This window comes from Aquarana catesbeiana, linkage group LG04, assembly GCF_042186555.1.
Source record: "Aquarana catesbeiana isolate 2022-GZ linkage group LG04, ASM4218655v1, whole genome shotgun sequence".
Classification (NCBI taxonomy): Eukaryota; Metazoa; Chordata; class Amphibia; order Anura; family Ranidae; genus Aquarana; species Aquarana catesbeiana.
Genome location: NC_133327.1, coordinates 287,877,487 through 287,903,675, shown reverse-complemented (window position 1 = coordinate 287,903,675; position 26,189 = coordinate 287,877,487). Strand labels below are relative to the sequence as shown.

Below are 26,189 nucleotides of genomic sequence, written 5' to 3'. Positions count from 1 at the left end.
CATTTTGACTCTAACTGGCTAAGGTTTCTGACTTTGTGCCCTCCCCTCCAGTGTTTCCTGTAAGGTTCAATGCCCCAAAATCTCAGATGGGTGGGGTCTTGTTTGTGGTGTATGGCAAAATGTTTAGAAACACCGTGTTTATCAAATCCTTTGATAATGTTTTGTATGTGTTCCTTAATTCGCACTTTCAGGGGTCTCTTTGTGCGTCCAATATACTGTAACCCACAGATGGATTCGAGGGCATAGACAGCCCCTTCTGTATTGCAACAAATAAAATCGACTTCATATGTGTTACCGTTGCTGGTAGATGTAAACTTAAATATTTTTTCTGCTGGTCTTTTGGACTTTGTGCAAGCGTAGCACCGTGTACATGGGTAAAACCCTTTTCCTGTGAAGAGCGTAAAGGCAATTTCGGGGGGGTGCTCTGGAATGTTTTTGACCAATTTGTCTCTAAATGCTGGAGCTCTCTTATATACAAATTTCTGTGTCTGTGGAAGGAGTGATTTTAAGTTGGCATCCGTTAGTAAAATATGCCAAATGGCGTTTAATTATTTTCTCAACATTTTTATGTTGGGCATTATAATCCAAAATTATTGGTGCTACATTGGTTCTGAAGTCTTGTTTCTGATTATCTTTAATCAGTATGGTTCGATCCACCTTCTCTACTTCTTGTATTTTTTCTTTGTGTGGTCATGGTTATAGCCTTTATTAATGAATATGTGGCCTATCTTTTCTGCCTGAATAAGGAAATCATCATTCTTTGTACAGTTCCTGCGTAACAGCATAAGTTGTCCTTTGGGGATGTTGCAGAGTCAGTTATCATGGTGGCAGCTCTCCATAGGTAAATAACTATTCTTGTCAACATTTTTAAAATGTGTTTTGGAGCTAAGTGTGTGATCTTCCTGCATTATTTCTAAATCCAGAAAGGTCATGTTGTGTTTACTAAAATGTCCCATGTTAGAGTGATGTCCCTGTTGTTCACATTTAGATCCTCCAGAAATTGTACCAATTGTGTTTCTTCTCCTTTCCACAAAATAAAAATATAGTTGATGAATCGTTTAAAGATGACAAGCTCAGTGGGTGTGTCTTTAAAGACCATTTCATCTTCCCTTTTTGCCATAAAGAGATTGGCTATGCTGGGTGCAAATTTAGCACCCATCGCGATGCCAGTGCTTTGGGGATAATATAGTTACGATCATACCAAAAGTAACTATTTTTGAGACAAAAGTCTAGACACTTAACTAGATATTTCCTTTGGGGGCATGATAGTTCGGTGTGTTTCCTTAGTCCCCATTTAATGGCTTTGCGTGCCTGGTGGTTAAAGATTATTGTGTACAGCGAGGACCAAACTGCTGTTGCTAAGATCCATGGGCCCCCATCTTTCGGTAGTTCTTCTAGGATCTGGAGTATCTGCTTTGTGTCTCTTAGGTAGGCTTTGGTGTTCTTCACAGCAGGTTGTAGGTAGTTGTCGATGTATCGTCCCATTCTTGCAGTTAGGGAATCAATTCCATTGACGATGGGTCTGGGGAGGGGGTTTTCTTTGTCTTTGTGAATTTTAGGCAATGAATAAATAATAGGTGTCCGACATGCCTCTGAGATTATGTCAAGTTCAATTCAAGTTCTTTCCTACATCTAAAAACAAGGTTGCTGGGTAATTTGGTGTAGGTGTTTTCATCTTTGAGTAGGTTTTTCATGCTGTCATTATATTAGTTTTTTGATAATATCACAATGCCTCCTCCTTTATCGGCAGCCCGGATAACAATATCCTTCCTTTTGGTCAGTTTTCTGATACCACTTTTCACGATATTGGGCCCTTCTTGTTTCTTTATTTTCAAAGTTTTCAGGTCCTCAAGTACAACCTGTTACATCTACATATTTGTTGTTAACTGGAGGGTTGAAAACTGACTTATTTCTGAGTGAGCTACGTACAATCTCCTGCTCCGTTGCAGCTATTCTTGATTTAAATGGATTACTTGCCATATTTTTTTTATGTTTAGGCTCCTAACATATTTCTGTATTCCTATGTAGGTCTGGAATTTGTCTATGTTTTTTGTTGGTGCATATTTCAGACCTTTATCTAGAATCCCATTTAGATGGTGCTACACTTGCACAAAGTCCAAAAGACCAGCAGAAAAAATATTTAAGTTTTCATCTACCAGCATGGGTAAGTGCCGGTTCACATTAGAAGCGGCACGACTTGCAGGTCGCCTCACCGAGGCGACCTGCACACGACTGCCGCGGCGACTTGCAAGACGACTTCTGTATAGAAGTCTATGCAAGTCGCCCCCAAAGTAGTACAGGAACCTTTCTTCTAAGTCGGAGCGACTTGCGTCGCTCCGATTAGAACGGTTCCATTGTACAGAACGGGAGGCGACTTGTCAGGCGGCTAGGTCGCCTGACAAGTCGCCCCCGTGTGAACCGGCTCTAACACATATGAAGTCGATGATTTTATTTGTTGCAATACAGAAGGGGCTGTCGATGCCCTCAAATACAGCTGTGGGTTACAGTATATTGGACGCACAAAGAGACCCCTGAAAGTGCGAATTAAGGAACACATACAAAACATTATCAAAGGATTTGATAAACACAGTGTTTCTAAACATTTTGCCATACACCACAAACAAGACCCCACCTATCTGAGATTTTGGGGCATTGAACCTTAGAAGAAACACTGGAGGGGAGGGCACAAAGTCAGAACCCTTAGCCAGTTAGAGTCAAAATGGATCTTTATTCTAGATACCTTCACGCCTTGAGGTCTTAACATAGAATTTGATCTTAACTGTTTTATCAGTGATTTTTAGGACTTTTAATATACAAATTCTTTGTTTTACATGAGTAGTTCTTAGTGAAATAATTTTATGGCTTCCTAACATTTTTTACTGTTAATCCATTACCTATTTATAGTAATTTTATTTATTGTATACCTTCTCCTTGCTTGACATCATTTCCGGAGTGTATATATATTTATTTATTTATTTTTGCCCTCTGTCATCTTTTAATTATTGCCCAACATACTTTTACTCTCCTTTTTTTTATATATACTTCCGGTACTTTTTTTTTTTTTTAGTAAGGTTTATCCATCTGTTTTTAACATTTTAATATCTAATAAAACATATTTTGAGCCAGTGCCACTATATATCCACAATTCTGGCCGGGATGCCATTTTTTTTGGCACCCACTAAGTTTGTTCACTATTGGATTCATTCCGTCTAGATACCCAGTATGTTTACATTTATTATTTTTTTTATAATTGTCATTAAGTCGAGACATGACGCTCCGACGTCCTCAGTGAACCATAACAAAATGGCCGTGATCGTAGCCCCATAAAACATCCCACGGAAAATGGCTGCTCCTATGTTTTTAATGGACGGTCTCCAAGAAAATGGCCGACCGGCAATAACTCATTAGCTATTTAAAGAAACTTCTGTTGCCTACAATCTATCCCCAATGAAGTCACGTGACGGTAATGACACACGTTGGATATGGACACCAGACGTGATGCTTTAGCCGCGAGCTCGCCGCTCGTCTGGATGCACTGTACTGTTGTTGTTACTTTAATGGGAGTACCTGACCCCCCTTTTTTATCTAAATAAACGTATTGAGTACAAACCTACTACACTATAGAGCTTCTTTATATTTCCCCATTTTACCTGGTTTCCCATATTCTGAGCGGTGCCTAGCTGTTCATCTGGTACTGAAAAATGGCATCACCCCCTAGGCTCCGGAACCCCAGGAGGAACCGATGAGAGATACCCTCTCCCCCCAGAGTGATCATCTATCCTCATGGTTACTTTGAATGCTGCTTACCTTACAGCAGTAAGGTATAAAGTTAGTACACTTGTGGGGGTCATGTTGCATTGAAGATTCACAGCACAAAAGTCACAATGCCACCCATTGATGCCAGTTAGTACCTTATGGTTTGCACCTTGCGCTTTCTATTGGTTGGAATATTTCATTACTTCCAGACTGTGATTCATTTGCACTTTCATACATATGGACTTTTTTTTAATGATTATTGTTCTCATTGCATTATGTTGTTTTGATTATTCAATACACTACAGTCACTTTATTTGCTATTGTTGCACTGATCACTATTACTTTTTGATTTAATGAAGCATTGGATTTGTTTCTATATATGTCAGTTTGGTATTGAAACAACACATACTGTTATTTATCTCAGCACTTTATATTTATTTATTACTCTGGAGCGCAACACCATTCTTTGATTTATTCCAATTACCCTATCGTGTCGAGATTTATTAAATGCACACAAAAAACCTTTAAATGATAATACAACTAGAATTATTACAACTTATTTGACACAGCACAAACAAGTTAGGCGTATTTTGAACAAGTACTGGCATCTACTAACGATGGACCCATTACTTGCTCCATTTGTTTCCATCCTGCCAGCCATCACCTACAGGAGGCCCCCTCTATGGGTGATAAACTGGTAGCTAGTGAACACAAATCAATCAAGGGTGACATATGTAAAACCTTGGGAACCTTTGCGTGTGGTGGATGTGGCTACTGCCAGAACATGGACAGGCGTAAACACATTGACCTACCCAATGGATGCAATTTTCGTCCCATACATTATGTAAATTGCAGGACTCCCTGCATAGTGTACCTACTCACTTGTGAATGTGGGTGCTATGATGCTAGGAAGACCATAAACAAATTTTGGAAACAAATATACTAACATCTATCCACCATACGCAAAGGAGACCCCGATGTCCCCATTGGCTGCCATATGGCATTAGTTCACCCAGAATCTATCCCTAATGCCGCGTACACACGGTCGGACTTTTCGTCTACAAAAGTCCGACAGCCTGTCCGACAGACTTCCGGCGGACTTTCGGCGGACTTGCAGCAGACTTTCTAACGAACGGACTTGCCTACACACGACCACACAAAAGTCCGACGGATTCGTACGTGATGACGTACACCGGACTAAAATAAGGAAGTTCATAGCCAGTAGCCAATAGCTGCCCTAGCATGGGTTTTTGTCCGTCGGACTAGCACACAGACGAGCGGATTTCGGGGTCCGTCGTAGTTACGACGTAAAGATTTGAAGCATGTTTCAAATCTAAAGTCCGTCGGATTTGAGGCTGAAAAAGTCTGCTGAAAGTCCGGAGAAGCCCACACACGATCGGATTACCAGCCAGCTTTAGTCCGTCGGCGTCCGTTGGACTTTTGTAGATGAAAAGTCCGACCGTGTGTACGCGGCATAAGGTATATTTCCTGGCACTTGACCATGTACATTTTAACCTGCAGAGGTGGCGACTTTAATAAGGGTCTTCTCCAATGTAAGTTCAGATGGATATTTCATTTACAGGCCACCTCACCACCTGGCCTAAATGAGGCATTCAACTTTAAGAGCCGGTTCACACTGGGACGACTTGTCAGGCAACTTAGCCGCCTGACAAGTCGCGTTCTGTACAATGGAACCGTTCTAATAGGAGCGACTCAAGTCGCTCCGACTTAGAAAAGGGTTCCTGTACTACTTTGGGGGTGACTTGAGGCGACATGCATTGACTTCTATATAGACTGCCATGTCCTTTTATCCCTCCTTTTCCAATCTTATATTATTTTCATTCATTCAATTTTTTGTTTTGTTCTTTGTGATTATGTTTTTTGCATTGTAATCACGTTGGCTGTCATTTTCCGTTCCGTCCACTGGATTGCGCATGGCGTGCTCTCTGGGCTGCCTTGTTTTCTTCACACCACTCTCCCTCCTTATTGGATGAGGCAGCAGCGGTAGCCATTGGTTCCCGCTACTGTCAATCACAGGCAGTGCGCAAATAAGGAAAGCCGGGGGTTGAGCCCTGCTCTGTGTGTGAATAGACACACAGAGCAGCAGCTCAGGAGAGAACCTGCACTAAGCAGGTGGGACGGGCCTAGAGCGCCGATGGAGGACCTGGGAAGGAGGATCAGGGCTGCTCTGTGCAAAACCATTGCACAGAACAGGTACGTATAACATGTTTGTTGTTTAAACAAAACAATTAGGATTTTTCTGTCATACTTACCTGTAAAATCCTTTTCTTGGAGTATCATGGGACACAGAGCAACCAGAATAATGACTATATGGGTTATATGCCACCTACTGGTGGATGGACACTGGCAGAAAGTCAAACAGGAAGTCCACCCCTATATAACCCCTCCTACACAGGAAGGACCTCATTTTGCAACAAAGCAATGAATATCCCAAAAAAGATGGGGGGGGGACCTCTGTGTTCCATGATGTACTCCAAGAAAAGGATTTTACAGGCAAGTATGACAGAAAAATCCTAATTTCTTTATCGTACATCACGGGACACAGAGCAACCATAATAATGACTATATGGGATGTCCTAAAGCAATGCCTTTGAGGGGAGGGAGTGACAATCACAGAAACGGTCACCTGAGAAGGACTCCTTCTGCCGGCCAAAGCAGTATCCTCTGTGGCTTTGATAGATATTTGGTAAAATTCTGTGAATGTATGAACAAAATACCATGTAATGGCCTTAAATCCACCAGAACTACCTCCAGAGTATGCAGTGATCCAACTCCTGCAAACTGAGGATCAGAAAAGAAGACAAGACATTGTCTTGATTCAAGTGAAAACCAGACACCATACTAGGCAAAAAATGGATGAGGACACAACATCACCTTAATATGATGCAAGACCAAAAACGGCTCCTTGCAGGAAAGAGCCACCAGGACAGTCAAGATCAAACTCAAGTCCCAAGGACACAAGAATGGCCTGACAGGCGAGACGGTCTACACTGTATGAAGTATGAATCAAGCAGTAAGAAACAGCCCCTGGAGAAAAAAAAAAAAAAAGTGTATAGGGACGAACCCTGACCGTTAATGAAAGGACTCAAGACCATTAGGTCCTGCTGGACTGGGAGTGTACAAAGAGCGACCCCAGCAAGACTCGCTAGGTCAGTGTACCAAGCCCTCCTGGGCTAATTCAGCTAACATTATCAGTGTTACCCCTCTAGCGGATTCTTAGCAAAAGATGTGGCAGAAGCCGAAACAGAGGGAAAGCATCAAATAAGGGAGAACTGGTCCCTAAGGTGCTACCAGTATATCTACCCCTATTGGCAATGGGACCCTCGTCCCAGACACAACCTGTCCCAACTTTGTTGTAAAACTTGGAATTTAGTAGATTCACCTGAGTTCTTTTTGCCACTATTTTACCTGAAATATGCACGGACAATAGTGACAGTCCTTGTGCTGCCCCAGACAGAATGTGATTCACCTTCCTGAGCCACATGACTCCTGGTGCCGCCCTGATGGTTGATATACATGCCCCTGCAAAGGCTTTCCTGGATAGAACTTCCAACTAGTTTGTATCATAATCCAGAGCAAGGCGTACTGGTCAAAAGCTCAAAGATATTTATGAGCAGTATAATCCTGTGGAGACCAAGTCGACTGAACTGTAGCCACCCTCAAACCGAATGGAGAAAGTGGCATCAGTGGTTATTATGTTCCAATACCTACAAGGAAGAATTCAACCTTTCTAGATTCCAAACCATCAGCCACCAATCTTTAGCTGTGCAACACCCCGGGAACAGAGCCCTCCAGCAATCCAATGCCTGAATCTTCAAGTTCGAGAGGAGAGAGAGAGGGAGATCGAGAGAGAGAGAATGATCCTCTCCAAGACCTGGAGTAGGAGTGTACATAAGGGATGTGCTTCAACCTAGATACAGCTTCCTACTGCAAAATGTATCAAAGGAAAATCTGGACCAACTGCTTCCTGATCAAAAGGTTATTGAGGTATACGGAGATTGACATCCCCCTGTGTCTTTAGCAAGTCCAGCACTGGAGCTAGGAGCTTTGTGAACCTCAGAAGCTGTGGCCAGCCTGAAGAATGGTCACAGAAAAGAAAACAGACGACTTTCTACTGCAATTACAGAAATCTTTGATGAGGCTGGAAACAACCCGGCACATGAAGCTGTGTTTCTCCTGATGATGATGGGCCCCGCAATCTACCTCTTGCAGACAGGTCATCACTAAACAGACCGAGCCCATCTGAAGCAGAAGGATGCCCAGCAGATTGAGATCTAAAGATAGAACTCATGTCCCTATTCAGTTTTGAAGCTGCTACCATTTAATTGTTTTACAATAATGAGCCCATAACTTTTGCTCCAAGACCCAATGCAGGGCAAAGACCGACCCGGCTAAGGAAGGAGCAACCACCTCAGACACTGCTCTAAAATCTTATGGTCTGAGATACTCTCAAACACAGCAACCTCAGATGCCCCCTTCACTTAGGAGGGAAACCTGGGCAGTCTCCCATCCAAGTACTAACCAGGCTTGATCCAAGATCAGGTGCCACAGTGGCACAGATGACCCTGATGCCATTGGTCCAACAGGAGACGTGAACATTGCCAGACCACTGAACCCGAGGGCGGTGGCACCCTTCCAAGTCATTTAGCTAGTCTAACAAATACAGTCACTTTATTATGTATTAGACAAACTAATATGCAATTCCACAAGGATGCAGGCCTAGACAATGTTGGTCTACCGCTATACAACCCCGTAAGTATGCAGGTACTAGAGCTGCACGATTCTGGCTAAACTGAGAATCACAATTTTTTTTGCTTAGAAGATAGATCGCAATTCTCTCACGATTTTCGTGGCATAACATCATCTTTCACATTAAAACAAAAAAAATTGGGCTAACTTTACTGTTTTGTTTTTTGTTATTCATTGAAGAAGTGTATTTTTTACCAAAAAAAATTGCATTTGAAAGACCGCTGGGCAAATACAGTGTGACATAAAATATTGCAGCAATTACCATTTTATTCCCTAGGGTCTCTGCTAAAATATATATAATGTTTGGGGGTTCCAAGTAATTTTCTAGCAAAAAAATATTGATTTTAACTTAAAGTGGTGTTCCAGCCGAAATTATACTTTTTAAATAAAAATACCCCTATAATACACAAGCTTAATGTATTCTAGTAAAGTTAGTCTGTTTTGTTAGTTTATAGCAGTAGTTTGTTATTTTATAAACTTCCAGCAGGCCGTGGCCATTTTAAGTGTGGGCATCTGAAGCCAGACTGTATTTCTTCCTGGATCTCATCCTTGCAGATCTCGCACATGCTCAGTGCAGCACAAGCAGTGTAATAGGTTTCAGGTCAGGTTTCCATAGCAACGGCAGTGTCAGAGGAAGTTTCCGCCCCTTCCCAGAAGGCATTGCAAACAGGAAATGATGCGATGGGCCACGGCCAGGGAGGAAGAAGTGAGAAATGAATACAGCAGATATACAGTAGGTGCTGAGAAAAAAAAAAATATATCCAATTTGTTTACAGTGCACAGTTTAGTGAGGGATGCTGAAGAGTTGTAAAAGTGGGTGGAACTCCACTTTAAGAAAGAGGTGTCAGAAAAAGATTTAGACTTTAAGTGGTTAAACTTCCTGCATTTACACATTGTTGAAAACTTGGGAGACTGCCCATTATTTATTATCCCTTTGATCTAAGAGAAGGAAGCTTAGTTACAATGTTTCAAGTTAAAGACTTGGCAGACTGCCCAGATGCTTTCTTTTGACAGCTGAGTGAGCAGATAAAGTCTCTCCACTTGTTTATATGAAAGAATCGGCAAAATCTGCAGGAGAGATCGGCGAATCGAGATCACAATTTTTTAACGATTAATTGTGCAGCTCTAGCAGGTACCCAGGTATGCAATGCAAACATGCAGGTATACAAGTATTCTTGCCATTCATGCATCTATGTATGCAGTTAAAGGCAATAAGCACATTTGTATGTAGTCCTAGTTAAAAAACAGAAATGTGTGTAGTCCTTGGTAAATAAGCACATGTATACAATTTAATGTAAATAAGCACATATGTATACAGTTTAATGCAACTAAGCACATACGTATGCAGTTTAAACTAAGGATATACATATGCAGTACAAATGAAAACATGCCAGCATGCGTTTAAGCAATATGCGTTTATGGAAGCATGTAGGTATGTGCTTAAACAAATATGCATTTAGGCAAAACATGAAAGCGTGTCCATTCAAACATGCATTTACGTAATACGTGCCCATAAAATGAGTTTATGCAACATATATTGCGCAACATGCATCTATGCAAACATGTGTCTATGCACCATGGGTTTATGCAAACATGCATCAACGCAAACACGTATATCTATGCAACATGCATACACACTTGTGCCCACACGTCTATACAAACATATGCTTAAAAAAAACCCTGCGTTTATGCAACATGCATCCACGCCCAGCCTTGGGGGGGCTGCATGCTGGGTGCCACACGCTTGTCGGGCGTGGCCATCTGCGAACATGTGCCTATGCAGGCTTGTATTCTATGCAAGTTAAGCAAGCATGTATACCATGTTGTACCTGGGCCCATACTAGTTATAGTCAAGATTAGCCAAGTAGATAAGCATCCAATGCAGCCTCTATGCTGCTTCAACAGCCTAAGGCCTCTTCCACACTTGTGCGACCCGTCCTGTGGCTGGGGACTGCAAGGTCCCTGACCAGTCGCACCCCATGATTTCCAATGCGTACCCTTCACATCCATGCGACTTCAAGTCGCAGCGACCTCAAAGCAGCCCCTGCGCCACTCCGGTCCGACCTTTGCGTGACTTGAGGTCCATAGACCTCAAGATTACACAGGCACTACTTCACAAAGCTGCAAAATCGCATTAAAGTTGAGGCCAAAATGTGCGACTTTCAAATCGCACAAGTGTGAAAAGGGAGCCCCAAAACATGCTATTCTGGAGACAACTCCTTCAAGTGCACCAATGCCCATGGTATTCCTTATGCCCCATGTATGTATCTATGTATGCATGCAACATCTATGCAAAACATGTTTATTCAAGCATGCATTTAGGCAACAAGCTTGCAAGCATGTATACTATGCTGCACCTGCCCAACTGTACATGGCCCTATACTAGTTTTTTACTAGTTTAGCACATGTGCATGCCACGCAACCTTTTCCTGCTTCAACCTAAAAGTAAGCTCCTGCAGACCAAATGCACATTATTCTGAAGTTTGCAGGTATGCACCTGTTCAACTGCACCAGGCCCCATACCATTTTTGTGCCAAATGCACAGTATTCTGGAAACCCAACACTTTAAAATGCACTGCTAGGGGTGTATCGACTTAGTTGTACAGCCCCCCCCCCCGAATTAAGCAAGTATGCAGTATAAAATCATGACTTGTCTGGCCACACATTTCTCCCATAGTAAGTACTCACACTTCACTAATATCCATGGGATGGTGTTATGTCTCCAGAGTGGAAGCTGTCGACCACATGGCTTTCTTAACATGGTCGCCCTTCCACTTCCTGCCTACATAAAAATAGGCCATACTGAGTGAGCCTGCGCCCTCTAGTGGCTGGAGAAGAAACAGCAGCCCACACGATTAAGAAGTACACAGCATGATTAAACGGCACACTGCCCCCAGTGGCCACTGGGAAAAGACAGTCAGATCTCTGGTATGCAGACTTATCATTCCCGCTGCAGGACTCTGAACATAACAGGAGTCCAATCTTCACCCATCACGGGGAGCTTTGTCATAAAAGACCTTCAGGGACTGGGCCCCCCCTAATGTAGGGTCCACTCCCCTGGATCTGTATAGCACCTTGCAGGAAAGCACCTTGGTCAGAACAAACACTGTACAGAGTTCCATTACGCAGGGTCCAGCACCATAAGGCTGCATTACAGGCAAACCTCAAGGAATCTTCTCTCCTTCCTATGAGGCTCGGGTACCATTTTGGCTGATAGCTTTTTCGAATGGATCCGAATGAAGTCCACGATTTTAAATAGAACCTGTCAGACCTTCAAGTATGCTCTAAGACATGTATCACATCAGTGACCATTCCACCTTACAGACACTGGCGAAAAAAACTGAGGTCCTTCCTGTGTAGAAGAGGGTTATATAGAGGTGGACTCCCTGTTTGACTATCTGCCATCCACCAGTAGGTGGCGTATAACCCATATAGTCATAATTATGGCTGCTCTGTGTTCCGTGATGTACGATAAAGAAAACAAACTTTAAGGCCCCTTTCACACTTGTGCGATTGCAAAGTCACATGACAAGTCATACCCCATGACTTCCAATGAGTACCGTTCAGATCTGTGCGACCCTGCACTACTCTGTTCCGACTTTGATGCGACTTGAGGTCCACAGACCTCAAGATTTCACAGGCATTGCTTCAAGACGCGGCCAAATCGTGTGACTTTCAGGTTGCACAAGTGTGAAAGGGGCCTTACTGTCACTTTAAGCTTTGAAAATTAAACCTGGAAGCTGACTGCTTTCTCCAGTGTTAGTAACCCCCCACTGTGTCCAGTTTTCTTAAAGTGTTAATTAGTGTTGTCCGCATTTTGGTGGGTGCTACTTGCACATTATGGCATACCTGCCTACCAAAGCCCCTCCTCCAATGATGTGACTTTTGCAATCTCATTCATCTCCACTGCTAACAGCTTTGGCGGGTCCCTTCTGGATTTGGCATCTTTGGCCATTTTGATTCCCCAGCATAGAATTATGTAATGCCCATGCACGAGCCAAGAGAAATGCATCGACCAAGCACCCACTGTATGCCAAGATTGTACACTGAATTGCGCATGCACAAAATAGCAGTCAGGCAGAAAAGAATCCCATTACAGAGGAGACATATGGAGGGAGAGGTTACTAAAACTGGAGTAGCTGTGAACAGTAGCCAATCAGCTTTGAAAATTAAAGTAGAAGTTGATAGGTTTCCATGCACAGCTGCAAAAATAAAAATGTTAGCTTAACTGATAATCACAATACTAAAACAAAAATGACAATACCCATAAATAGTTAACAAATTATTCAGTGTATTTACTTGTAGCCTCTTTCCAGAACTTAGTTTTATTTCAATTGGAGAAAAAAAAAAAAAAAAAAAAAAAAAAAAAGGAGGTAACAAAGATACATAAAAAACACAAGGCTTTTTAGAACAGGTTCCAGGGCAAAGTACATTCCTCATTCCTGTAAGATTTTAAAAATCCAGGATTGTTTTGCCAATGGTTAACTTTTTAATAACAGTGGAAATATTGCACACAATTTTCATTTATAGTGAAATAACTTATTAGCATGTTTTCCAGGGATCAGGGATTTGAATCAATCCCAGACTGTCCTTTACAACCCAAGAACTCTATGCAGATAAAACATTAAATGTAACTATCTCATTATCTGGGAAAGAAGATTGCATTGAGAACTCCATAAGAATGGTAACTTCAGCTTAAGGTGGAGGACGATTACAGCATTTGGCTCATGATATATACTTGTATATGGAATCTAACAGAAAAATCCACCAGTATGAAGTTTCTTCAACTTGCTGCTCTTTCAGCTCACCCTACTTTTAATTAATTCTGAATGCCCAGATGTCAAAGGGCAATCTGCAAGACTGAAAGCAATGCAGTACGAGCAGCAAGGGAAGCAGATCCAATGAAGAACTGTAGCGATGTGGCGCTTGCTACTAGGAAAAAGACAACACTTTCAAGTGTCCTGATCGCCCTGCAAACCAAATCAACTGTTTTGAGTGGCGCTTTCATCTGATGTTCCCTTGTTTTAGATGGAAACATGAGAGGCAAATGTAAAAACAATGCATTCTTCGGTTTCCTCTGATCTCTCTAGAAACATCAGTGAATATTGTATTTTAGAGTGTAGAGACAACAAGACTGATATCTTACATATGTCATGTACCGCTTTCAGTAGGTGAAGGTCTTGAAGAATACAACATTCAATTATACAGCCATGGGGCAGTTTGTGTAACAGAAAACAGTAATAAACATACTGGAAGAAAACAAAAGAGCAGAGAAAGACTTATACTGATAGAATTATCAAAACATTTCCGCAAAAAGCACAATGCTTGAAAATAAGGTTTCAAGTTTAGAAAACAATTCTACCCCTACATGCCCCAAAATAAAATCATCTCTTAAAGCACCCACTGTTTGCAGCAGAAGTCACAGATAAATGTATGCCAAAAGCGTCATTGTTTTCGAATTATCCTTAAAAATCATGCAGAAATGAAAGAGAAACTTTAGAGGGGTCTCTCTGATACAGCAGTGTAACTCTTCACACGGGCAAAGAATAGTGGGGTGTACATCTTATCCATGTCAAATGATGTAATCGCTGTCTCTCCAGTGGATCTGTAAGAGAAATGTAATTGAAACCAAAACAGACAATAAAATAACATTAACATACTAAGGTGATAGAATGCAATTCAAACTAGGATTATAAACATTATACATGCAATACTTACTGGGAAAAAAAATGGATAGATAGAAAGATTGAAAAAGGAACTGAATCTATATATGTTAGGCAGGCCATATACGGAGCGAATTTCTTTCCTCTAATCACAAGTTGCAGGAAAGAAATTACTTGATTCCCCCATCAACACAGACATTGTTGACAGAGGAATTCCTACCACCGAGTTATTGTATTCTCCCGACGGGGGGCAGGGGGGTTGTGAAAGGGGTAAGCCGCCCCCACCGGCAGAACACAGTAATTATTGCTAGCGGCTATACCAGCTGCTAGTGACAATCGTATGTAGATTCCTGCAGGCTGGTTGTACCCAAGTTGATTGACCAACTTGGTACATTCAGGCTGCCTATATATAGTTCAAAATTTGTCCAGTTTCTGCTGAACAGCCCGAGATTCGAACAGTCTATGGCCATCCTTAGGCGTTTGCTCCATCTTTAGCATTTTCTTGTTTTCCCCTCTCAAAAAGGAACTGCAGAATATAATGTATGTACTTAAGAGTCTATGCACAAAAAATTTTTTAAAATGATATCAAACAGAGAAGTGTTAGAGATTGCAAACCTTACTTTTTTTTTATCATTAACGTTATAATTCCCTTCTCTATGCAATGGTTTTGCCCAAAGCAGCCCCAATCCTTCTCTTTTTGGGTCCCCAGCTGGTGATTTTGGCCCCCCCCCCCCCCGCGCCGAGTGCCCCAATCGGAATCCGCTTCCTATGGGGGCACTCGTGCAGGCTCACTCCTGAGCCAGGCTGTTTGCTGAACTCGCACAATTTCATTCCCACGTCAGTCCCAACTTCGGGAGTGATTTCAGAGACATCTGTGTGGATTTCTGCACAGACGTCTATTGAAATCACCCTGAAGTCGCCAAAAGTAGTACAGAAACTACTCTTGGGAATCGGTGTGGCGTCGCATCGATTCGGACAGTGCCATTGCCGGCAATAGCCACCGATTTGGCATTCGATTTGACATGTCGAATTGCTGCGATGTGAACCAGGGCTTATTGCCATAATTCATTCACATACAACCATATGTATCATGCCTCTTTTATCCTGTTTTTTTAATCTTCTAAGTACCTTATTCCTGCAGCGCTGTTGTGTGGTCCCATGATCTTTCTCTGTTCTTTGGCATCTGCAGAGAAAAATCCTTGGGAGGGGCTTTTATTACTTTGCTGATGTATGCTCTCTACAGTGTGAGTTTGTGTCTGGTCAGCTCTGATTGGTGCTGGTGCTTTCAAAAGAGCAATTCAAATTAGAATCTAAATATCAGATAACAGTTTTACAGCTCGCAATGAAATCTTGATTGAACATTAAAAGTGTATTTATTTGCATTAAATACAGTGGATATAAAAAGTCTAAACACCCCTGTAAAAATGGCAGGTTTCTGTGATTTAAAAAAAAAATGAGACAAAGATAAATCATTTCAGAACTTTTTCCACCTTTAATGTGACCTATAAACTGTACAACTCAATTGAAACACAAACTGAAATCTTTTAGGGGAGGTTGGGCTATGGGAGAAAAAAAAAAAAAAAAAGAATAATGTGGTTGCATAAGTGTGCAAACCCTTATAACTGGGGATGTAGCTGTGTTCAGAATTAGGCAATCACATTCAAACATTCATGTTAAATAGGAGTCAGTACACACCTGCCATCAGTGCCTCTGAATAACCCCAAATAAAAGTTCTAGTAAATCTTTCCTGACATTTTCTTAGTCGCATCCTACAGCAAAAGCCATGGTCCGCAGAGAGCTTCCAAAGCATCAGAGGGATCTCATTGTTAAAAGGTATCAGGCATTAGATATACCATGGAACACAGTGAAGACAGTCATCATCAAGTGGGGAAAATATGGCACAACAGTGACATTACCAAGAACTGGATGTCCCTCCAAAACTGATGAAAAGACGAGAAGAAAACTGGTCAGTGAGGCTGCCAAGAGGCCTACAGCAACATTAAAGGAGCTGCAGGATTATCTGGCAAGTATTGGCTGTGTGGTACATGTGACAACAATCTCCCATGTTCTTGATATGTCTGGGTTTTGGGGTAGAGTGGCAAGATGGAAGCCTTTTCTAACGAAGAAAAACATCCTAGGCTGGCTAAATTTTGCAAAAACACATCTGAAGTCTCCCAAAAGCATGTGGGAAAATGGGTAAATGTGTTATGGTCTGATTAAACCAAGGTTGAACTTTTTGGCCATAGTTCCAAAAGATATTTTTGGCGCAAAAAACACCACAACACATCAACAAAAGAACAATAAAACCACAGTGAAGCATGGTGGTGGCAGCATCATGCTTTGGGGCTGTTTTTCTTCAGCTGGAACAGGGGCCTTAGTCAAGGTAGAGGGAATTATGAACAGTTCCAAAAACCAGTCAATATTGGCACAAAACTTTCAAGCTTCTGCTAGAAAGCTGAACATGAAGAGGAACTTCATCTTTCAGCATAACGACCAAAAACATACAACCAAACCAGAAGAAGATTAAAAGTTTTGGAATGGCCCAGCCAGAGTGCAGACCTGAATCGGATTGAAAATTTGTGGGGTGATCTGAAGAGGGCTGTGCACAGGAGATGCCCTCGCCATCTGACAGATTTGGAGTGTTTTTGCAAAGAAGAGTGGGCAAATGTTAGCAAGTCAAGATGTGCCATGCTGATAGACTCATACCCAAAAAGACTGAGTGCTGTAATAAAATCATTAGGTACTTCAACAAAGTATTAGATTAGGGGTGTGCACACTTATGCAACCATATTATTTTAGTATTTTATTTTTACTTCCCTAAAACTAAAAGATATCAGTTTGTTGTTCAATTGAGCTGTACAGTTTATAGGTCACATTAAAAGGTGGAAAAAGTTCTGAAATTATTTTTTTTGTCTCATTTTTTTTACATCACAGAAACCTGACATTTTAACAGGGGTGTGTAGAATTTTTATATCCACTTTATGGTGTAGGCAAAGTGAAATATGCTTTCATTATGGTCAGATGGCATCTGCATCCAAAGGTTTTTTTTCTACTTTACAGGTATGAGCAATTACATTTGATATATTTAATACAGATTTATTTTAAAATTAAGCATTTATGAGTTTCTTGGTGAATGTAATCAATCATCATACTATATCCCGCCCCCATAGTGTTTAGTAATAGGAGAACATGGAGGAGGAGGGAGGGGAGTGTCATTTACCATTGAGTACAAGTCCACATGTGTGACTATAGTCATGTGGGTTGCACAGATAAGAAAAAAGGAGGAAAAGAAAAAAGGAGGAAATGAAGAGCTTAGAAGTAAACTGAAATTGAGCATGCTCCATAGAGGACACCAGCTGATCCAAACAATATCAACCTGCAAAAAACAGAGAAGATGAGAGGGACATCTGAAGGGGGAACAACCAGCCAGGCATATGTCAGTCACTTTACACAAAACAAATGCTTTAGTGGCTTTGTGAATATGCACACTCTGGTATATAGCATGTAATAAGAGTTTATGATAGTCTGAGTTTAATGACACTTTGATATGCAGATATGAAGAGTCAGTTGTGCAGGGTGTCTAAATATGAATGAAGAGCACCAGAATCTTGCATTCAGCAATCAACTCAAAAGGCACACAAAACATTTCTTTTCCATGAGCCCTATTCACACCATAACACTGCATTCAAGTGCAGTGCGCTGCATATAAATGCATCGTGTCTGCAATTATAAGTATAGAAATTCACTGCACAACAATGTAATGCATTGCACGGGCTTTAAATGATGCCTGCTCCACAGTGCACAAGCATTAAAGTGCCAATAAACCCAGACTAAAATAAAAAAAAATAAAAAACTCATTCAATGCTATATAACAGAGTATGCATGCTCACAAGGCCACAAAAGCATTCATTTTGTGTAGAGTGAAAGATACCTGGTTGATCCAGCTTTCAGCTGTCCCTTTCATCTTCTCTGTGTCCCCATTGCAGCCTGAGACTGTGTAGTCCTTGATAAAGCATGCTCTAATTTCAGATTTCCTAAGCTCTTCATTCCTACTTTTTCTTATCTGTGCAGCCCACATGACTATAGAGTCACACATGTGAGCGTATACACAGTGGTAAATGACACTCCCCTCCCTCCCTCTTCCATGTCCTCTTTATTGCTAATCACTATGGGGGTGGGATATAGCATGCTGATTACATCAACTCACAAAAGCTTAATTTAAATATAAATCAATATTAAATATATCAAACAATTACTAATACCTGCAAAGTAAAAAAAGAAAAAAAAAGAAAAATGCAGATGCTGTCTGAACAAAATGAAAGCTAGCGTCAATCATCTTTGACTCTGCCTGCACCATAATAATCCATGGGAAATACACATCTGATGTTCAATAAAGATTTATAGGGAGCTGTCAAACAGTTATTTGATATTTAGAATTGCATTTGCTTATTTTTTTTAAATTATGTGACTGGCACAGCACCATTCAGGGCTGGCCAGACTCAGGCTCACATTGTAGAGAGCATACTTTAGGATCTGCAGGGAAAGATCTTTGGGAGGGGCTTCTAATAATGTGCTAAAGAACAGAAAAAGATCATGGGACCACACAACAGTGCTGCAGAAAAAAAGTACTTGGAGGATTAAAAAAAAAGAATACTACTACTGTGGCATGATAGATATTATTTACGTGAATGAATTTCAACAAAACACTTCTCTGTTTAGCATCACTTTAATGAAGTGTGTTTGTGACACTTAAATAAAGTTGGAAAAAAAAGGCAAGTAAAAAGGTAAACGAACAATACTCTGCAGTTCTTATACACAACGTACACCAGTGTGCACACATTTCAGTGGTTTAAATGAGCCCCAACAGACCTGGTCTAACATAACCCCCCCCCCCCCTTTTCCTGCTCTAGAAATCTATGTTTAAAACAGTTGTGTTGATGGGTATGGCTATTATGCTAGTAGATAACGTCGCAATGTTAGGATAGAAATCTGCAAGAAAAGGTATTTTAAAGCATTCTGTAGCAAAAAGTCATTGACAAGTCATAACAATATAATATATATTACCTCAAATATGACCTTTAGAACAGACAATACACTTCCTCTGAAGTTTTGTAGAAAGTGTTCGTTCACACTCATCACATTCTAAAACTTACTTGTAATTAATATGACAAGAATGATGAATCCAAACCAGCTTGTTGAATTTTTGACGACCACTTGAGCACAGCTGAAGCCCCACGTGAAAGCTGTGGTCAGTTTCCTGCACTGGGGCACGGCGGAAGTAACGATATTTTTGGTACTCTGTAGGTTTCTGTATAAAGGATAAGTGTGAAGGGATAAAGCCTGCATGGAAATGCCTGTAACCATACATTAGCTCATAATTCTATTCTCTTAAAGTATAAAAGGCAAAAAACTTTATTTTTTTATTTTTTAATAAGTATTGGAAGATCTGGACACCAGAGTCTGCTTGCCTCTCAGTCTTAACCTGTCTCCTAAGTTACCAGGTCCTATAAATGGAGATAGATCTATTTACCAGTCACCCGCCTTTCATCCTGTCCTCTACCCTGCCCTCCCCCCTTCCCTTCCCTCCCATCCCATATACCCTCTCTACCCTTCCTTCCCTCTGGTCCCTATCCCCCTCCCCTCCTCTTATTCTAGTTCCCACCTTCTCTTACTACTACTTTTGTGCACCATGCACCACTGTTGGGCTACTGTACAAAATCTTTTGCTTTTTACATATTGAATAAAACTCTTTGGAATTTGACATCTGATACAAACGTTCAACTTCTTGCTGATACATTTCGCAGCCTATGTTTTTGTGACATGCTCCACTTTCCCGTGACATCAGAGTGTTTTGCACTGATGGTTATACTCAGTACACCTAATAGTGTCCTCTGTCTGTTAATCTAGACAATGTTTGTTTAGGGCTGATGTGTACTTACAAATTTCTTGACAATTAAAGAATTAAAAAAAAAAAAAAAAGAACTTTTTTTTAATTTTTTTTTGTTAGAAGAGAGAGTGGAGAGGGATTAGAACACCTATTAGGTTTTTATTGCGGTCTATGCCTCCAGTAGGGAGATTCAACCTCTCTTTGTCCCGTTTATCATTATCACCAAAAGTGAAAATAAAAGAAAATCCCATATTTTGAGTTGTCCTCAGAAATATAATAGAGGGGAAATCTTCCAATGGTGACACCAGTTCTGGTCACCTAGGGGTTCCAAGGTTTCCCCTAATTTCCTCTTACTTCCTGTTTTGGCAATGGGACAGGAAGTGAAGGTAAATCTCCCCAATGGGATCCAGATGGCAAAAAAAAATAAAAAATAAAACACACACACACACACACACGACACCTGTTATAACCTTCCTTTACTCTATCCAAAATGAAAAGGTAAAAAAAAAAAAAAAAAAAAAAAGAAGTTTTGCCTATAGTTATACTTCAAGTCTAAAATGTAACCACTTCCACGCCCACCGTCGTATTATGTCGGTTATACGTCGGTACTTTGAAGAGGTATATCCTCCTCTGTAACTCATACTAACAAACATGCAACCTGTGGGACTTTTTAAACGTCGCCTATGGAGAGTCGCCATTCCACGAACAGGCGCAATTTTGAAGCATGACATGTTGGGTATCAATTTACTCGGCGTAACATTATATTTCACAATATAAAAAAAAAGTTGGGCTAACTTTACTGTTTTTTTTTTTTGTTTTTTTTAAATTCATAAAAAGGTGTATTTTATTCCAAAAAAGTGCGCTTGTAAGACCGCTGCGCAAATACGGTGTGACAGAAAGTATTGCAACGACTGCCATTTTATTCTCTAGGGTGTTACAAAAAAAATTTATAATATTTGGGGGTTCTAAGTAATTTTCTAGCAAAAAAAAAAAAAAACTGTTTTTAACTTGTAAACAACAAATTTTAAAGAGGCTCGGCCCTTAAGTGGTTAATCTCCTTGATTTATTACTGCTACATATACAGTAACAAAGGTCTCTTTTCTTATCAAGTGCTGCAGCAAGGGTTAAAATAAAAAAAACCTGTGCTGTCAAGCGCATAGGAATGTTGGATGGTGGCTCACACACGAGCTCTCATGTGGTCTCAAATGCCCCACTGAACACTGGTCTAATCAACATTGCTGTCACTTCCAGAGAGCTGGGTAGATTCCTAAAGTGAATGTAAAGTCTCGTTTAAAAAAAAAAATAACAAACATGTTATACTTACCTGCCCTATGCAGTGGATTCGCACAGGGCAGCTTGCTATGGGGGCACCCCAGCGGAGATGGCGTTTGGCCCTGCCCCTCTCTCTCTCCTTAATGGCTAACAAACTTCGATTGACAGCCATGGGAGCCAATGGCACCGCTGCTGTGTCTCAGCCAATCGGCACGGCCGAATTACTCATGGACATTACTGGACAGAGATGGGGCTCAGGTAAGTATTAGTGGGGCTGGGGAGGCTGCTACACCGAAGGCTTTTTATTCTAATGCATAGAATGCATTAAGATAAGAAATCTTCAGCCTTTACAACTCCTTTAAATGTGAGACTCCCATGTGCTGCCAACACATTTTTTAACCTTTGCTACAGCACTTAAACAGATAATTAAAAACAGTAGAGAGCAACATATTTTTAATTGCACAATCAATGTAGCATGGCTGCATTACAGTAATAAATTAAAAGGGTTCTAACAAATGAGACCCAACCAAGTATTATTTACAGAAAATTTGCAACCCATAACAAATAACTAGTTTTCATGTTTATAGCGGTTTGTTTATAGATTCGTTTACTTTTCATGATGTAGTCATGTAAAATGTTTGCATGTCGCATTAACCAACCATATTAACGATTTTTATCTGTGACTCAAAAGGGGAGATTTTTCCCTCACTTTTGTCCCTCTGGTGCCAGTAAAAATATGAAATAAGTTTTATCTGGAGTTCAATTAATTTGCTTTTCTGAAAAAGTCTGCTGTTAATAGAGCTCAATAGCTCAAATGGCATGCACACCTGAATGATGCAGAAAAGGGCCTCACCCCCTATTTTTCTGAATTGTACAGACTTACAGTTTGCGAGACAAAAGTACATATCCTGCAATACTCTTTAGAAAACCCATAATGCTCTGGAACAGTAGTGCTATAGATGCATCATGTGCTAAATCTTTGCAGATGAAATTAAGTCAGACATTCTTTTAGATTGTTGTTATGTGAGAAATTTTACCAGCAACACATACCTCTTCCTTCTTGGTGGTTACAACTGCAAAAACTTTGGTTTGGTTATCTGTGTCTTGAGTCAGACGATAATGGCCAAGCAGCACAGCATCAATTCTAAGGAACATCAAATATTTCAAAATAAATAACCACAAGTATTGTTTGCTGTGTGTACATGTTTTTACTGAAAAACAGTAGCGGCACATGTCAGTACTGCTGTTTGCAGGGCATGCACTTTATAATTACTGATAACTAGATCCTATAACCCGGGCCCATTCATACCAGAAACTGCACATAACTCTGTGTTTTTAACTAAATGTTTACATGCATTTAAAGCACGTTTGAAGCGTGCTTGATGTGCGTTATGCTGCATTTTTCTATACGTTTTGGGGTTTTGCTTTCTTGGGGCGCAGTGTGGGGTGTTTGAAGAGCATTTGTAGTGCGGAAAAATGCAGCATGCTCTAGTGTTTTTTTTTTCTTTAAACTGCGCTGAACTGCACTGCAATGATGTGAACTGTGCCCATGAAGTTACCTTGATTTTGGGCAGTTGGAGTGCAGTTCAAAATGCAGCCAACTGCATCCCACCTGCGCTCGGTGTGAAAGAGCCTCTAGGCTGTGTTCACACTATCTCCGCATGCGGCTCACAGCAGGGGTCCGGTGCGTCCTCGTTCACCTATTCAGGTCCTATTTCAGCCCGAATTTTTGGCTGAATTCAGACCTGAAATGGACCAAAAGACGCATAGGGCTCCTGTGCAAATTTGCACCAAAGCCGCAGTGGAGACATGTGAATATTGAATATGTGAACTGGCTCCATAGAGAGCCAGTCAAAATCTCCTGCTATTGCGAATTGGATGTGGGGAACCCACATCCAATTTGCAATAGTGTGAACCTAGTCTTAAAGAAATCAAGATTTAAAAAAAAAAAAACACACACACACTTCAAAGCAACCAAAAAAGAAGAAGAGGGGACTAAAAGAAAGATCACAAATTCAGAGCTCATTTTTTTTCTAGACGCCAATCAAAATGGTACCATTAATATGATTTAAAAGGTGCTTGCAGCTAGGGGTAAGGTAGGGTAAATATATGAAGCAAATACCAGGAATCCTGATAATATTTTTGCCTAACCTAACAATGCGCCTATGAAAACACATTGCTGGACAGGACTTCATAAAATTAGAAAGTGCTTTACAGGTAAAAATTTGTTTGAAAATGCAAAGAATTAACATGTTGATAGATACATACTGAGGATAAAGTCAGCAATTTTTCACACTGAGAATATTTGAGCATGCCAACCCCACGTGTAATCTTTTACACTGAATCTGTGGAACAGAGGCAGCACATTGCATATATCGTTTACAAGAGCAGCTTCGCTGTACGCATGGCTGCTTGTGTGCACTGGAAGAAATGGTGCCCATGCGCAGATCATGGTGCACCAAGTTATTTATTTTTTTTGCAAACTTTTATGCAATGTGACAAAGTGATATTTCGTAAAATTCCATTGGCTGACTGAACCACGATGTGCTGGAAAAAGGCACTGCATCCTGTGATTTTTTTTTTTTCAACATACACCACAGTGGCGTGAACTGGCATGATGGGGAACAAGATTCTTTGCTCTGTCCAGCATTGGGACTGCCCAGCACAGTCCCCATGCACCTGGTGTGCAGTGGCGTCACTAGGGTAGGTGTCACCTGGTGCGGTAAAACATGGCGTCACCCCCCCATCATCATTTAAATAACTATGTGTGGAGCGACCCTCACCCCCATTTACCCCCTCCCAGCACAATTTCTCTTCCGCCTTCCCCCATCCCCCCGCTCAGCAAAAATCCTCACCCCCCCCCCATATGACCCCCTTCCAGTACAAATAACCCCCCCCGCACTACTTCCCCTCCATTTCCCCCCTTCCAGCACAAATCATCACCCTCATATACCCCCTTTCAGCACATATCCTCTTTCTCACCTCACTATGACCCCCATATCCCTCCTCCCAGTATAAAAATTCTCCCCAAACCCCTCCTTCTTATACAAATTCTCTTATCACCCCCCCCCCCCTTCAGTACAAATCATCCCCTCTTCTCCCCCCTCCCTGCACAGATATCCCCCCTCTCAGCATAAATCCCCCCCAAACCCCTCCCCTCTGATAACAAATCCGCACCCCCCCCCCCATATACCCCTTCCTTCCAGTAATAGACCCCTCTTTACACAATTTCTCTTATTCCCCCACCCAAGCCACCCTCAGCATACATCCTTTTATTTAACCCCTCCCCACCAAATCCCCCTTACAAGCACAATCCCCCCCACCCCATTACAAAGGCACTCGCCTCCAGATTTTCCCAGCGAAACAAATAAAATAAATATCTTAATCCCTCCCAGCATTAATCCCCCTTCCTCTTCTTACAGAAATACTCAGATTCCTGCACAGACTTACCAGTTACTCAGCTCCGGGAGATCTCCTTCCCAGGCTCCCCCTCCTGCCTTGTGAGAAGACACAACAGAGCAGAGGAGGAACTTGCGGGAAACTTCCCTCGGCGCTCTGACACCATTATAAACATGCAGCTGACTGGGACAGAGACCGGCTGCTAAAGTGTCGGCAATCACTGCGCTGGAGACCTGGGGACACCCTGCAGGAGAAGTGGGCAAATGCTCCGTGCTAGTGATCGCCGACACTGCAGTAGCCCACTGCCGCTCTCCTCCACGCTAACACACTGCGCCCGTCACTGGAGCCCCTCCCACCTAGTCCCGGCTCCGGGTGTCACCCTTCTGGCGCACTCCCACCTAGTCCCGCACCCCCTGCTCCCCCATAGCAAGGCCACTACTGGTGTGATTAGGCCGTAAAGCTTTTCTCTGTAAACCTGCACGCTTTTATGTATGTTCTCTATAAATGACTCTAGTGGCAGCAAACTATACAAGTTCTGGTATATAAACTATATAGATTTTAATGAAATATGTACACAATAACCTGATTAAGAAAAACTAAAAAAAAAAAATGGGTTTGGTACAACTACTTTCCACAATTCTAAAGCTTTTAAGACCCCTTTCACACTGAGGCGGTTTTCAGGCAGCGTGTGACGTTCGCCAGCTGGCGGCATGCAACCTCGTGTGAACCGTGTGTTTTTTAATTGCTAGGTCCAGGCCAGATTCCAGATAGGTGGCAGCGAGTACTATTTTTGGTCAGTTTTTATACATCTTGGATCCCTACCATACATCCCCCACTCCTTGCAGACTCTGTTTTTGATTGCGGGTGTGTTGGGTTGTTTGGCCCAGCTGGTTTTTCATTCAGTCCCAGGAGTTGCAATGAGCTCCGGGAGCCCTCCCCTTCTCCTCTTGTCCTTTGGCGAGGAGAGAGTTGGGGCAGATGTCCCGTTCCTCATCTACGTCACGCCATCCCACGCTGTGCACTCTACATAATTTCCTGTGATGGTGGAGCATCGGCGCGGTTAGAATTACATCTCGGCGGTTCACACGAGGTTGCGCTGTTCCGCTGCTAGCGCCTTCCTCCTATTGGCCGCCTGCGTGATGTTGGTGGTCATCCCCAGTCACATTGGAGTGTATATACTCTACCTCATCCTATGAGACACTCCCTGCATTGTTGTTCCTGTGGACACTGTGCACCTCCGGACTTACAGGAGCCCTAGGTATTTTTTTGGCAGTCCCTTTTTGTATATTCATTTTTATAGTCCTTTCCTTACACTATGCCTTGGTGGTTGGTCCTTTCTATCTATACACTAGTAGTTCCCACTTTCTTGGGGTACACCAACGGTTTTCCATCACTTTTTCCTTTGGTTTTCTTTCTAGGCCCTGCCACACTAGTTACTTAAT

At 41.7% G+C, this 26,189-nt stretch overlaps 1 protein-coding gene across 2 annotated transcripts in view; it reads right to left on the bottom strand.

Moving 5' to 3' along the window:
• Nucleotides 1–12,866: 12,866 nt before the first annotated feature.
• Nucleotides 12,867–26,189, bottom strand: part of FBXO9 (F-box protein 9) — a 51,335-nt gene continuing 38,012 nt past the window's right edge. For both annotated transcript variants that reach the window (XM_073626666.1, XM_073626667.1), the window contains 3 exons: nt 22,399–22,492; nt 19,343–19,497; nt 12,867–14,131 (listed from right to left, as the gene is read on the bottom strand). In XM_073626666.1, the coding sequence (XP_073482767.1) occupies nt 14,023–14,131; nt 19,343–19,497; nt 22,399–22,492 (358 nt within the window). In that variant the 3' untranslated portion in view covers nt 12,867–14,022. The remainder of the gene's footprint in view (nt 14,132–19,342; nt 19,498–22,398; nt 22,493–26,189) is intronic.